The following is a 16372-nucleotide window of genomic DNA, read 5'->3' on the forward strand; positions in this document are numbered from 1 at the left end:
ATGACATCTTTGGAAATCCTGTTTAATATTATTGTTCAAAGCAGGTGACATTCATCAAGGAAATCACGATATTCGGAGCGAGTTGTTGTATACCTAATCAACAGCAACATGTAAACACCGCAGTGTTAGGAGGCAGGGATATACCTATTTAGATGGAGAAAATTCACGATAGGAAAATTTATATCGATTTGTTCATCATACAGCCTAGTGGTAAGCCTTCCTTGTTTGTCATGATGTTAGTAAAGAGAGTGGATTGGGGCTTAAGTTGTAAAATATTAAATGTCTTTGATTTCAAGTTCATTCATTTCGGCCTATGGCATGCTTGGATGAAGAGTTATAGGGTCTGTCAAAATCATTGACACTGACCTAGTTTCGGGGTCGCTATTCATGCGCGATGCTACATAACTTCCGATCGAACCAAAAAATGGCCGTCGTTGCCTCTCATTGGCTGAGACATATGACGGTTGAAAATGAAGTACACTCATGTTTAGCAATAAATCTTCTGCTATTTTTCCAATTATAGTTTATTTTCTTCCACAATATTTTGTGGCGCATTATTTACGAGTGTTTGAAAGTTCATGAGTCTTCTGGGTTCTCCTAACAATGACCATTTCTTAGAATAACAATTATCGTTATTGTTCCAACGTCTAAAGATTTGTCTGGACTAATCATATAAGGTAGGATTGATTACCTTATGTAGTTGTACACTACGCTTTCTTCCAATCAGACATCAAACATTGCCACCACCGCCTCTGATTTGTTAATGTATGAAGGAGATTTAAATCGATATACTCGAAAGTGATGTTATTGGTCCTTTCTGTTTTATCATATTATTCCTTCGCTCATTGTGATTTTTTTTTTTATTCTGCCATCGTTCACGACATACAATTTGCGACTACATAGGTTTTCCGGCTTCGTCTGGGTCCCCGTTACAATAACCACTTGAACACTTGATTACTTTTTAAATGATGCTCTTAATTTGCTTCCACACTTAAGAATATACCTTGTGTAATACAATCCGAAAAAAAAGGTTAATTGATTTATAAATCATCACACTTTGTTTTTTTGGTTTGTCGTAAGACCAATTTTCACATCAAGAGCAAGCGGAAAAATCTAGAGGCCACCGCAGGTGGACTCAACATTTTATCCACGTGCAAGCAATGATTCAATATACGAAAACCCCGAAAACATTGTTTAATAAACTGGTTTTTTTTTATCCCACTACCTTATATAGTTTTCTCCATTCAGAAAACATCAACTAAATACCATCAACTCCAAAAACACTTCTACACATTGAGTCTAGTGCATCGTGATCCTCGGTCTATCAATGTTAATAGAGAGAAAATGTCCTCGGAGGAATACCGTCAACCTTAAACTATGTAGAGAGATGTTTCCTAAACAACATTATCGTCATTGGGTTATACATATGCACATCTACGCTTTAAATGGTGATGTTATCATAACATTTTATAACTTTATGACAATTTGCTTATGACGCACTATTTTCTTACGCGGATCACTTGTATGTCGGCACTTCAGGACATCACTTTTTGGGAAAATCCTTTCTAAAAAAGGAAAATCCATTCCCAAGTTAGTCTCTAAATTGTTCTCAAATCCCAGCTCAATTTTCAACTTATTCTAGAATATTTGACATACTGATAACCCATGATTCCGAGTGTATTTAACTACCTGTAGATGGTAAAAATGTAGGCGATACTCATGTCTCAACATAATTTGCCTATGACATCAGTTAATACTAAAAACAAACCACAATTCGCTTTTATCTGCAGGATAATTAACTTGTAATTTGCTTTATTTGATAATGTTTTGTTGAAATACAATAGTATATGCGGTAGTCGATGTGGGCTGTGGTCCAACTGGATGTTCCATATATCATTTATATTTCTTCTGTAACGTCGTCACTAATTGGTTATCTTCCTATTAGTAATTATCCAATCCCTAAAGAAGGAAGTCCTGCTATATAGGGAGGGTCCATTGTTGCATTTGCCTTTTTTCATTGAGACGGTTCCCGCGTGTAGCCAGACTCCGTTTACAGAGCACTGCAGAGGACCGCCGTTATCACCCTGAAAATACATGTTAGCAAACACTAAGAAATTATACTTCTAACATATTTCTTTAATTATGTTACGAGGTTAACAAACACAAAATCACACACACACACACACACACACACACACACACACTCAAACACACAAACACACACACACAATCACACACACACACACACACATCCTCATACTAAATTTACTAGGGAGGTGTAGGGTGGGGGTTCTAAAATCTTTCAGATTCCGAAATGTAATCAAATACACTTTTAAAAATTCGTTTGTTTTGGAACTATTGATCATAATGCTACAAAGTCATTAGGGTATCATATAAATAACAAGAGTTAGGTCTACATTTAAACCAGGATGCTGCAAACAAAAGTTAACCATCCGTCTAAGAGCTGCTGAAAAGGACGGACATTTGTGAGAAAAAAATGTTCTTCATCTTCATGAAATTTGGGCTTAGGTTACAAAATTTCGCTGTTATGTAATTGTATATCAATCTATGTTTATTGGAAGTATAAGGTATCGGAATTACTTGCAAAACCAAATAATAGCATTAGTATTTAAAATATAAGAGGAGTCTCTCCGTCTATATATTAGATAAGGAAAATATCATTCCGGTACTCTAGAACTACCTTTGTATACAAAACACATTTCGCTCTTCTGTTTATTACAAATTTACAATATTCTGCAATATTCAGACTAATAAAAGAAGTTTCGACGCCATTTCATCCAAATTTAATATATGACTTTTGTTTTCCATACATTAAAACTAAAATAAAAGACATTTCATTGCGATACATTTAGACTTCTATAATAGACGTTTCGCCCCAATGCATAAAGACAAATTATATAAAATAAACACTAGAAATACAAAGAACTGAACTACAGCATACGTTTCCCCCTTGTAATCAGACTTTAACCTGATCTACAATTCCACCCCACCAACATAACATACTCAATGTTCTTTTACATGTAGACTTAGGCATTCCATCACACTAAATAGAATACGGAGACTTACGCCACAAGGTCCATTGGGTTCCGAAGAGGTACAAATCATATCGTCTGTGACCGTCATGCTGAGTGCAGGGTCGATGGCGGCCTGGCACTGAGTGTTTGTCACCACTGGTACTTCAAGTTGCTGGAGCACTTTGGAGGTTTTTTTGCTACCTGGAAGAGAACAAAAGATACTTCAATAAGCCTTTTTTAAATACATTCAGATACATCAAATGTGTGCAGCAGTTTTTCTTCAATACGATTCATCAGTTTGGTTTTAATGTGAATCAGAGTTTTGCTTTATACACAAACTATGTACATGAATACTAAACGTGTCGCACCATTTTAAACCAGGGCCCAGACTATTAAAGGAAGGAGGCGGAGCCTAAATTTGAAAATGTCTGGTTTTTAGCTGCAGTAAGAGCTCAGACATTTTTTTTCATTAAAATCAAACGTTTCAGGAAAAATGAGAAATAGAACTTCCTAAAAAATGTCTTCAGTTTCATTTGCTTACATATTGTGATAACCTAATATTTGGTTAGAATTTTTAGTAAAATAACTGAAGTGAGACAAATTCTGAAGAATTTGAAATTGTCCCCTTTCCCAATAAGGACAATATGACCTTAGATGAACTAACTACTGCTAGATTGTAAACACAAGACAGCATAAACACGTACTGCAGCACATGGTCAGTGTATACACTTACAGAAGGTCGCATTTACCTTACAATATGAACAAAATATAGTATACTCAGTTAAGGGTACAATATATCATATGGTTCACTGGACCATGCATAGTTTATTATCAGGATTTGGGTCGAACATCAATTTAATCAGTATTGCTCTCTTAGTCCACACAGTTCCAAGATTCTCATTTTCTGGACATAAATCATTTTTTCTAAGCAAGGTACATGAATGTATCTCTGATCTAGCCATGTCCTTCACCGAAACAACATGGTCCAGTACATTTTTTATATATTTGTCTTTGTATAATCCTGAGTTTCTGACATGTTTTCTAGCACCAGGACTTATAGCCAAAACTGTGTGAAATTGATAACTCAATTTGTACACAAACAATGCACATATTAACCAAGTCCTAAACCCCCTTAATTAGTCTCTATCAAAGGGCTTACATCATTAGCACTTCTTGCCAAACCCACAGAAATAGGAGTCAGTTCCACTGCCCAAAGCTGTGAGGATAATCTGACCTATTGTGAACATCAAACATGTTTATACTTTCTGATTCCTCGTCAATGACCCACCGATTCTCAACTATTGCATCATCAAAATCCCAGTTGTTATGTCAAGTTGTTTGCATTTGTTCCTCTCTAACTCTTATCAGTAGGTTTTATTTAGCCATTCCCAATTCCTGGTAATAAATCCAACTAAGCAGGCTGGTACTCGGCACTGTATGTAGTCACGCTGTGGATTTTGGAGAAAAAATGTCTCCAGGCCAGGTCAGAAGGTACCATAAATACATAGTATACAGGGGTCAGGAGGATGCTATCACTTTGAACATTACTTCAAAAGTCTCACATTTTGGAATGGTTGGAGTAAACTTGAATGTATGATCAATTAAAAAGATGCATTGTAGCAGTAGCATTGTAAATGTAAAAGTATTATTTTAGTGAGTTGTATCTGTATTTTAAACCTATCCAGTTGCATACACTCCCCCCCCCCCCCAATGCCATGATAAAACGTTACCATTCCAGGTCCATCCTTGTACATATATGAATGGACAAGAGGGGTGTAGAGGGATGGTGTTGTCTAGGACAATCATGCATTTATACATTCATTTTTATAGATATTTACTATAAATAACATAAAATGCATAAAGTAATACGAATGCGTGCAAATATATTTTAATACACAATAATTTCAATGTGTATTTGAGATTATATAAACATGATATGTACATGTACTGTGATGTCACATCAACGTTGACAGATACCTGTATCAATGATGTCATCAATGATGAGATGACAGCAACGCTATTGGAGGCTACCGAAGTAGCAGAGGAGAATATGGAGAGAGAAAATGAAGAGGAGGTGTATGACGATAATAAGGAGTCTCCCTTATGACAGATCCTAGGTATGGCTGGAGGAAAAAAGTAGCACAAAGTGACATATTCCCATTAGGACTGAAGACCCACAAGGTTGTTGGTGCTGAGACAGTTACCCGTACAGATGACCCAATTAGCCAGCGACATAAACTTTTTGGGTCCAGAAAACTGTACGAAAAGTTTGACTCTAAGAACATAATCATTGATGTGCATGGACATGATAGAAATGCATCGGTAAATAAATACCTGGCTTAAGAGCAGTAATAAATGCAACGATACATGGCACGCTGCTAAACGTATCACGAGGGAAATAAAAAAGTGACAATTGGCCGAAAGAAACTACATGGTGTTACATGGCACACACAGCTCAGTGACAAGGCTGCAGCAGTCAGAACACATTGCTATAATGCCATGACAAAAAGCGGGGGTTTAGCTGATCATTTACTCAGAAACATTGACAGCATAGTTCTGCACTCACAAAACATTAATGACAACTGTGCTCAAGCATCCAGGTGCAAAACTGAAGAACATTATGAAGCAACAAAGGAAAAGCGAACTGACTCAAGTGATATATCCAATTTACAGAACACAACTCAAATGCTACAGATTAACAAAACTCCACAAGATTTTGTGAAATGTATTGACACTTATTACGTGAAATCTTTCAACAATGCGGTATTAGTCTATCATGAAAAAAGAATAGTTTTTTTTCTGACAAGGAATACAACAGAAGGACCAATCTGGCAATCCTTGATAGGAATGAAAATGTGGACAGAGACGTTTCTTCAGTGACATTGCTGTAGGAACCAAGAAATCCAAGGAGAAGTGTTTTAAAAAACTTCAAATCAAAGACTGTTGAAAGTATATTTATTTTGTTGTTGTCAATTTGGTTTTCTATTGATCGTGATCTAGTCTATTTTAGTATCTCACTCCCAGACATACCTACAAGTACTATAAGTACAGTGTTATACAGTATTATATGATAATTTCACCTGGCATAGTCACTGGTTGTGAAATGTATGGTCAGCTAGCCATTGGGAACGGCCAGAACATAATCTGTTTACAATCATTGCAGCTGTTCAGCTTATGTTACCAGTAGCAGTTAGCTCCGCCCTTAATTAGTCATCGGCTGGGCGGTAGGCACTATCGCAGACCGGGCGACTGGTCCCTTGTCAGGCTATGGCTGCGTTCTGCAGTTATGTCTGCCTTTTTGCTATTCAAATACAGCATTTTGTTGTTACCCTTTTCCACCCTGTCTGTAATCAACTGTTTTTTTGCTTTATTGATAATAGATAAACAAGGGTCGAAAAGAAAGATATTCAAAAACGAAAAACCAGCGGCAGCAAACGATGAGACCATTGACAAAACTCAGCAACTTGTACACCCACAAGACAAGACTGGCGTCTTAGAGGAATACTGAATTCCGAAAAAGAACTGTCAGCAATCACATATAGGAATATCTGGGAGGAAATTTGGAACACGCCTCAAATAATACTTGAAGAATATAAAAAAGAATTTACCAGAAACGCCCGAACCACATTCCCCACCCAGTTACTCCTTGATAAATCAAAGAAGCAATAAAAATAGGAAGAGGAGGGCATCAGTTAAGCCATCTGTTTGACTCGCTACCGATCATAATTGGATAGCGGCCTGGATCTACATCTAAACAGTAATCTTTTTTTCGATACAATATGTTTATACACTTTTTCGATAGGCTAAACGTTCCGTTGTCGAGCGACAAATACAGTTGTTCAGGAAATCAATACAAATCGCTCAATCAGTAATAGCTTGACGAAGAGACCAGTCGAACTGGAAACGGTGCAACTCGTTTGATAAGCGGAATATTCGATGCATACGTGTAGTAGGACGAGGAATAGTGAAAATGATAGTGCCGTCGCTCGGGGTCGAACCCGTGACCCTTGGCTCTCCAGCCTGATGCTCTACCGCTGAGCTAAAGGGAAATTCTCTACAGCTTTCGTCATATCTTTTACACTATTTCTCCATTTTTCAATCATTAACCCATGTTCTTTGACTCACTGCCAAGGATTCTCCTATTTTGAACGGAGAGGGTCAATGGCAACCATTTATGGTAGGACGAGGAATAGTGATAAAGATAGTACCGTCGCTAGGGCTCGAACCCGCGACCCCTGGCTCTCCAGCCCGATGCTCTACCGCTGAGCTAAAGAAAAATTCCCTACAGCTGACGCTTGTAAGGCAACCTTATCAATGCAGTTCTTTTACATACGTATGCAAATATTATACAATGTCATAATATCGTGCAAGCATGACTGACATCTCAAAGTATATGCAATTAAATAGAGCGTCAATGTTGCAATAATTATTTCAGCTAAATATCGATAAATACAAAAGCGGTTTAAGATAGATGTAAGTTATCAGACACCAGAGAAGTAACATAATGACGTTAAACAGGTGACAGAGGAATAACGCATTGACGTGGAAAAGACGGCAGATACATTGATTGTACCAAAAGAAAGACTGGAGAGGAATACAATGTAACATATAATCGAGAGAAAGATTAAAGAGAGGTTAAAAATTGATAGTAACCAGGCGGCAGAAAGGTAAGACATTGCCGGGGCCATGCGACGGGGAGGTAAACTGTTGACAGTGGACAGACGGCAGAAAGGTTATATAATGACAAAACGTTGCACAATGCCATTGACGGGACCATGACGTTGTTGCCCCCGATTAAATATTACAAAATATGTGCTAAATCTCTACCTTTAAAAGACCCCCAGCCGGTGACAAAGCAGGTACTGTTAACGAGATCCGTGTCTACGTCCGCCAGGCCAGGTATCGGTTGAATGTGCGTGCCGAACTGCACACGCCCTTTGAACTTAAGGATCGCTATGTCATATTTACCAGGATACTACAACAAAACATGAACATGTAAGGTTAGTATCAGATAGCATCATAGTTGTATCAGCTGCTAGCTTATCGTCAGTACATATAATTAATGTAGCGTCAGATTTAAACCAGACAACCAACTACATGCACAGTCGACAAAGACACTTCGTTCATAATGCAACCGAACTATTTTATTTGACTGAACAAATAATCAAGACGAGTCATGTCCCTTGACTCTATTCAATTTAAATGGATAGCGGACTTTACTTATTCGGTACATTGTAGTGTTAGTGAGTTGTTTTAGTGGTATAGAATCAAGACTTGTCATTCGCACTCTCTGCCTGATAAAGGAAACAGGTGTTGGAGACAAAAATTCAATAACGTATTTTTAATGTACTTTTACATTGTCGATATCAATTTATTCTAGGTCTTATCATTACTAAGGTTGTTATAACGCTTTAAGTACAAATAAGTCAAATTGTGAGGTAGATTTAGGGGCTGTGGTGGCCAAGTGGTTAAAGCGTCTGGCAGTCTGCTATCACTAGCCCTCAACCACTGGATGGGGGGTTCGACGCCCACGTGGGGCAGTCCGTAGGTACTGGACGTAGGTCGGTGTTTTTTCTCCGGGAACTCCGGCTTTCCTCCACCACCACCAAAACCTGGCACGTCCTTAAATGACCATAGCTGTTAATTGGACGTAAAACACCAACAAACCAAACTGTGGTAGATGTTCTATTGAACGGTTAACAAATTTCAACTGTTTCTGTTACGTGCTAACACACCGGCTATATTCCTGTGTGTTGAGTGACTGCGATAGTTTAACAATGTTGTATTGTGCGAATCTAGCTCTCGCGAAAATAACCCCATCAGGTAACCACGATATATTAGTCAGGACGTAATGACATTTAATAATAAATCTGTTTATGACATATACATGTATACCCGTATCACCAGTTACCTTGTGAACAGTTAAATTCTGTTCCGTGCAATATATAGTGTTAATAAGTATTTCTTATGTATGTCGTATGTAAAATATTTTCATACCGGTATCACAGTCTTCACTGCCATCACCTTTTCGCCCCTAGTATCTCTTTCGTTCTTCTTTCTGTTGTAAGTCCCGACTATTACGGTGAATTTGCTGGGCCTTAAAAAAAATAGTTTCGTTAATGTACACGACATTTCTTACTTTGACTGTAAGATGAAAATGTCTAATGAAGCTTTTTTTCTCAACATGACGGAGCAAAGAAAGACACGTGATGATCAGATGTTACTTGTTGCCGCCGACAAAATTGTCTGCGGTTATCAAGATCGAATAGGACATATTTTGTTGCCAAAGATACAATATTGAAGGGAAAGATGAACCACGAAGATGGTGTGTGACGTAGTGGACATGAGAATGTCGTGTGACGAAGTGGACATGAGGATGGCGTATAACTTAACTGCCTCCGACGGAAGAGTGGGCTAGGGACATACGTGAGACTTACCTTTTCTTATTAAAACCACAGTTTGCCGAAGTTAGTACAGCTCTGCTGTTCAGGAGTGTCCCGCCACACACAAACCTATTACGGTACTTGATAATCACCTGCCATGGCCAAGCATCCCTGGTAGCATCTGTGCCCCCGATTATGTAAGGAGGAGGTACGACAGGTCCATTGCCTTCATCTTTCTCGACAAATACAATAAGCTGGTCTTAGTTTTGATGTTATCTAGAGACCTAAACCTTCAATGAAATGGATTCTTTATAGCACGTTAAAGTTGAAATGATTCTCTCAACGCACCAGTAAAACACACAAGAATATGTATTTTTACTGTGATGTGCCTTTAAATACAATTATGAACAACGTGTGTCCTTTCAATTGGTCAATTTAATATTCTTTTGAATGTAACAAGTTTGGCCTTCCAAATGGTTCTCTTAATCTACTTTTGAATTTAGCAATTTCGGCCTTCCAAATGGTAACCTTGATATATTTTTGAACGTAGCAAGTAAGGCCTTCCGAGTGGTCACGTTGAAATTGATAAAGATTTCGATGTTGAAAGTAAGTTTTAGTAGTTATCAGAATATCCTTTGACCATGTGTAACAAACCACAGTGCGTGATGCCGGTATATTTTGCGTAGATTTTGTCGCATTGTACAGAAATTGGATTAAACATATCAATGTTTCAGAAAATAACATCATCTAGTTGTGCTCTTTTACAGCTGATTTAAAAATAAAAATAAAATTCCAAATATAATTTAAGATCAAATATAACCTACGAACTTAGAATATATAGAGATATTCTAATTTCTATGTCGTACAATTGTCTGATCATTTCCCCCTTTCTTTACAATTCTCATAAAAAACTCATATGACAACAATATGAAGCAATTGTATACTGCACCGTTAGGGAAAGAGAAGATATTGGTGTTTTTTTGTAAGTTACATTCTTAGCGACAGAACATATTTCTGGTTTTAGTTTTGATGCTGCCTAGATATCTACACCTAGGTGTTTGTATGCTACAAACATGATATGATTGAACATTGTTTGTATGCTACACTTTTAGGGAGTATTAATTGAAGTGTTTGAATCAGAAATCGATTGTTTGAATGATGTGCTACATTGGCAATATAAATTATGTCTAAGTTTTCTAGATTTACTGTTTACGTGCAGACATTATTCAATAACAATGGTGTTTAAAATAATTTATTATAAATGTATTGTAAGTATTAATTTGGAATACTGTCGAGTTATTTATCAATAGAAGCTAACATATCTTACCTTCTCGTGCGAGCTCCGAACACGCAACGTAACCACAAATGGCTAAAGCCAGTAGGATCCTCCTGGTGTCCATAGCTTGGTGCAGCAACATACGATCAGCCGGAACAGAAGCAGGTCTTTTTATTAACCCTCAGATATATATCACATTTGCCATGGGCAGGGTAAACTATATTCTGGATGTAAGTAAATTAGTGTACATTAACTTTTAATGTGATTTTTGATTGAGTAATGGACAGTCAATTATCTAGTCCGCCGTCGGTTTATTGTGGGCCTTTGTGACTCTATTAGTCTACTAAGTTTTCTGCAATACATTTCACTTCTGCAATTATAAACAACTTGATGATTAAACAGTTAAACTTTGTTTCTATGACCAACACGTAGCATGCACTAGGCATACGACATTAGTTTTAGAGAGTTTAAAACACGATTTAAAAAAAACATTGATGTAAAGATAGATATATATAAGAAACATTGTTTATACGAAAAGTGAATCGACAAGAATCAAGGTGAACAATGTCAAAAGGAAATGCATGTCCCACACAGAAGCGGAGGCGTGATTGGTTACCATTGGCGCACAGGTACTAGCCCCGTCTGTCAATAAACCTATAATATAATTATTGACAGACGCGGCTAGTACCTGTGAATGGCTTAGCAAATCATCTTTTCGGAGTGTATACTTACAGAGGGTAAGCATCCGAGGCGTGTAGCGGGTATGGGAGGGACCAGTGTTGAAAAAAGAAGTTCTACTAGGCTCTAGAAGCTGTTCTGGGAACTCCTTTTAGTCTGATAATTAACAATTAAATCAGTCTGATATTTAACAAGTAAATTAGTCTGATAATTAACAAGTAAATCAGTCTGATAATTAACAAGTAAGTTAGCCTGATAATTAACAAGTAAATTAGTCTGATAATTAACAAGTAAATCAGTCTGATAATTAACAAGTAAGTGAGCCTGATAATTCACAAGTAAATTAGTCTGATAATTAACAAGTAAATTAGTCTAATAATTAACAAGTAAATTAGTCTGATAATTAACTAGTAAATTAGTCTGATAATTAACAAGTAAATCAGTCTGATAATTAACAAGTAAATAAGTCTGATAATTAACAAGTAAATCAGTCTGATAATTAACAAGTGAATTAATCTGATAATTAACAAGTAAATCAGTCTGATAATTAACAAGTAAATTAGTCTGATAGTTAACAAGTAAATAAGTCTGATAATTAACAAGTAAATCAGTCTAATAATTAACAAGTAAATTAGTCTGATAGTTAACAAGTAAATAAGTCTGATAATTAACAAGTAAATCAGTCTAATAATTAACAAGTAAATTAGTCTGATAATTAACGAGTAAATCAGTCTGATAATTAACAAGTAAAAAAGTCTGATAATTAACAAGTAAATTAGTCTGATAATTAACAAGTAAATTAGTCTGATAATTAACAAGTAAATTAGTCTGATAATTAACAAGTAAATAAGTCTGATAATTAACAAGTAAATTAGTCTAATAATTAACAAGTAAATAAGTCTGATAATTAACAAGTCAATAAGTCTGATAATAAACAAGTAAATTAGTCTGATAATTAACAAGTAAATTAGTCTGATAATTAACAAGTAAATTAGTCTGATAATTAACAAGTAAATTAATCTGATAATTAACAAGCAACCTCTGACTTCTTATATGAATAACATTTAAGTTTGTATTTCACTAAGTAGTTTTTGATTTACATGAACTTTTGAGATTTGTCATTGTGTATAGACATAACATGACAACATCATTTTCTCTTGCAAAAATTTCGATGATCCCCCACCCCCCCCCCCCCCCCCATTTTATGATTGATACGGACGGTCCATATTAATCATAAACAAATAAATCAATAAAAATATGTGATTCAACATATATTCTTATTTCAGTGTATGCTCGAGCATACAACCATGCATGTATGCTACGCCACTGATTACTCAGGGGGAAGTATGATTTGTGGATCTAAACACTAGGTATATCCAGAGCTCTCTTACTATACATGTTCTATTATACCGATACGAGCCAGTTAGTTATAGCTAAATCCAACACTTTAAGCTCTGCGTTTGCCGTGAGTTTTATGACAGAAGCAGACTGTAAGCATTCCTACATAAGCGAAATGTGCCCCTCTTTTGGCTAACTTGTTTTTGTTTTTCATATGTAGCTGAATTTCATGATTAGCTTATCTGGCCTTCAACTTCACTTTAGACATATCGACATTGTGCTGTCTTTAAATTGCAAGAAATAAATTGGCCACATGAATTGTATAGTGTTATTTAATTATGTCCGATTGAATATCAAATATAGATCACGAGTATAGCAGAACGCAGGTTTCAAACTATTGGAAAGATAAGTGTACTCTGCCAATGGAATGAAATATTGACATTTTATTCGACAAGAAAACCATTCAATTTTTCTAATTAGTTACATTTAAAAATTACTTATCACAACGAAAAAGTTACCGCTTTAAAACAGTTGGGTCGAACATTATGTATATTTCGATCAATTAAAAGCTTCATTTGTTCGACACTGCTCGTCACCAAATGTTATCAACCCTTAATAAACTACTAAACATTATTTTAAGTCACCCTCGTGGTCAGTTCGGCGGAACATTCTGATCTTAAACTTTTAAAACACTTTTAGTGGACGTAGAGGATACATAGAACATTTGTTTGTCGGCAAATCTTCAAATGTATACAAGTACATATTCAAGTATATAGAGGATACTGTACCTAACAGTGAAGTCATCAATACCAAATATAGCTCACGAGTGTGGCTTATAGTTCGATATCTTCCACGAATATTTGGTATTACTGAAGACACTGTTAGATGTTCTGTTTATCACAAAGGTATTTTTTACGAAAACCAACCCCGTAACGCGAAGCGACTCAACAAGCTGACAATATTTGATCTTGATACTTTTACCACAAGCATATGAAGAATATGAAGGTGAAAAATACAGCCTTTATATGTAACAGAACATAACTGACTTGTCATTATTTCATAAAACAATACCTGTATATTGTTGGTAAATATGTTGGCACTCAGAGAACATCCATGTATGTTGGCCGTCTAGACAACCCTACGCGACAAAATATAGTCCTCTAGCTCTGTATAAATGTTAATGAAATGTTAAACTTCGTCATTTAAATTCTTTTAATTACTATTATTATTATTTCCTTTATTTCCCCCAGAAATGAAGAGTTACAGAAATAACGAACAATACACGTACAGTTCAACACTATTGAAAGAGAAGAAAATGCATTCACAATCATGACACACACATGCACATGGACAGACACACACATAAGAGAATAATAATAGTACCCGCATCATACCATAAAGTACTAAAAACACAACACAATGATATAATAGGTACTATTACAGTCATTATACGGTGATAATTATGATTCAGAGATTTCAGAGATTTTTATTATCACTCAGGCACACTATTGTGCGCAACAAGAGGTCATCATAAAGTACAATATAACAATGATATGGTTGACCGTAAAGCAATCATCTTACTATGCTAGCGTACAATAATATAGTGGAAACTATTACACTCCTCATACAATGATAAACACAATATTACACTGTACTATCATACCTTATTATAATAGACNTTTTACATGGTCATTGACTAAACGCTTCCATTGACATTTGTTTGGAAATACACCACTCTTCAAAAATTCATCAATAACATGATACAAATTGTATTTTTGTAAAAAATTAACAATGTCGGTAACAAAACCTCTACTAAATTGAGACAGGTTGAATTCGAATAGAAGCTTGATAAGAATTTCGCGTGTTAAACAGCCTACTTCCATGGAACATATTCTACCAAAAAATAATATTTTCTTTACGCAATCTGATTAAAATCAGCTGTTACATGGCTCCGCCTGTGTTCAGGTGTAGTACGAAGTTAACGAAGTCATTTTACATGTGATTTTAATCAGATTGTTCTTTACGCTGATGTAAACTTCTACAGATTATTTATTACAAGTCCCGTCACTAGTTGTATCATGTCAGGCTTTCTGATCTGGTCAAGTCAGTCAATAATTGTCAATATTTTACTGGTAAAACTGACGTATCGTACACTGTACAGGTCATCGAAACGTCACACATAAATACTACACAATACGATACAAACTATCTTAATAAAGCGTCAAATGTCAATTTTGATTAAAATACATAAAATGCATGATCTAAAATGTACAAACGATATATGATTGACACCCAGCCTACTAGGCTTACGAGACGCTAAAGATACTCGTTAAAAATTAATTCAGAGATACCAGAGACATATATATATATACATCTCTGGAGATACTAAAAAAGGGTTAAGACTTAATATTAAAAACACATTCTTCTACGATACATTTTATGAACTGTGCTCGCCAGGACATATTGTAAATAAGGTTTATTCATTAAGACAACAAGTTTCTGTACAGTGTTAAACTAGTTAAAACCTGGTATAACTGTTCTGCGGTTGTAAAAAGATGAGCTCTGATATCTGAATGCTGACTGGTTGTGATATCGACCTCTCTACAATTCATACTTACCAGTCTGAAGAAAATGCTAAAACAGCCTTGAATCTCCATCAAATACTTTATGACATATTTCCCCCAAACATCACGTTCTACATTTCATTCGCATCATTTTCTGATGTACTTAATCAGACCATTATTGTAAAGTGTGTTAACATTCTGTTGAGCAGCTGTAGAGCACCCGTAGATTCGTTTCCAGTGACAACGATGACAACGCTTGGCAGATTCCCCTAGCTTTGGTTAAGCCTTCAGATCATGTGAAAGTAAAAGTGTGGTTATCCATTCGGTTTTTGGAAACATGGCATTCTCATTGATTAATTATCAATATGATACATAGTTCTTAATAGATATACAGTGTAATTGATTAATTACGTAGCAATGTAACGTATATCAGTATAGTATATTAAAGTAGTCGATCATTTACTCCGGGATATAAAAGGATGGATGTCTATATAAGATCGTTTTTAGTCCCCTTAATCGATTTTTAGATTGTCTCATTACTAACGGAAACAATAGTTCGTTATTTATAATTGATATGTAGTTCTTTTATATTTTGAATTTGATTTTGTAATATTTGAAAATCTTGTTTATTTTTTATTTTTATTTTCTATTATTGTTATTATTGTTTTCCTTTTAGCATTAGGGATACTGATTTCAAATCATTTAAGTCTCACTTTAGGAATACGGAAAGGCCAAAATGTTGAGGATGGAAATCGTGACAATAATTGATTTCCTCTGGTTAGCAATTTCAGTATCTTCATTAAGTTCGGCGGCAAGATTTACCAGCAGACGGTAGGCATGTTGATGGAAACAAACACTGTGTTGTTTTGTTTTCATGCGAAGCTGAATTAATTGATGCGATTTATCGGGACTGGTTACACAAATCTAATTAAGTCCTTCATTTTCACATTCCGAAGATATATCGATGATGTGTTGATGCATTCACCTCATCGATCGTATGTACCCACATGAGCTTAAAATCAAGGACATCACAGACTCTTCTTCGGTTGCTTTCCTCATTCTTAAATTAGAACATGGCAAAAAGTGACAGCTAAATTT

The 16372-nt window shown here is 35.7% G+C and overlaps 1 protein-coding gene across 1 annotated transcript; it reads right to left on the reverse strand.

Moving 5' to 3' along the window:
- Positions 1–1778: 1778 nt before the first annotated feature.
- On the reverse strand, positions 1779–10849 carry LOC110462519 (tryptase-like). The gene is made up of 6 exons (XM_021516498.1): positions 10746–10849; positions 9473–9650; positions 9033–9132; positions 7863–8010; positions 3088–3236; positions 1779–2084 (listed from the first exon to the last, which is right to left on the reverse strand). The coding sequence occupies exons 1-6, from the start codon at positions 10834–10836 to the stop codon at positions 1923–1925; spliced, it is 828 nt and encodes a 275-aa protein (XP_021372173.1). The 5' UTR covers positions 10837–10849; the 3' UTR covers positions 1779–1922.
- Positions 10850–16372: the final 5523 nt, after the last annotated feature.

Source organism: Mizuhopecten yessoensis, unplaced genomic scaffold, assembly GCF_002113885.1.
Source record: "Mizuhopecten yessoensis strain PY_sf001 unplaced genomic scaffold, ASM211388v2 scaffold10797, whole genome shotgun sequence".
NCBI classification, from domain to species: domain Eukaryota; kingdom Metazoa; phylum Mollusca; class Bivalvia; order Pectinida; family Pectinidae; genus Mizuhopecten; species Mizuhopecten yessoensis.

Excerpts from the sequence above, each read along its gene's own strand:
- LOC110462519 (XM_021516498.1), bottom strand. The coding sequence starts at position 10,836 with ATGTTGCTGCACCAAGCTATGGACACCAGGAGGATCCTACTGGCTTTA. Across the intron at positions 9,651-10,745 it reads TTCGGAGCTCGCACGAGAAG|ATGAAGGCAATGGACCTGTC; the intron begins GTAAGATATGTT and ends TTGTCGAGAAAG. Across the intron at positions 8,011-9,032 it reads CAGTGAAGACTGTGATACCG|TATCCTGGTAAATATGACAT; the intron begins GTATGAAAATAT and ends GTTTTGTTGTAG.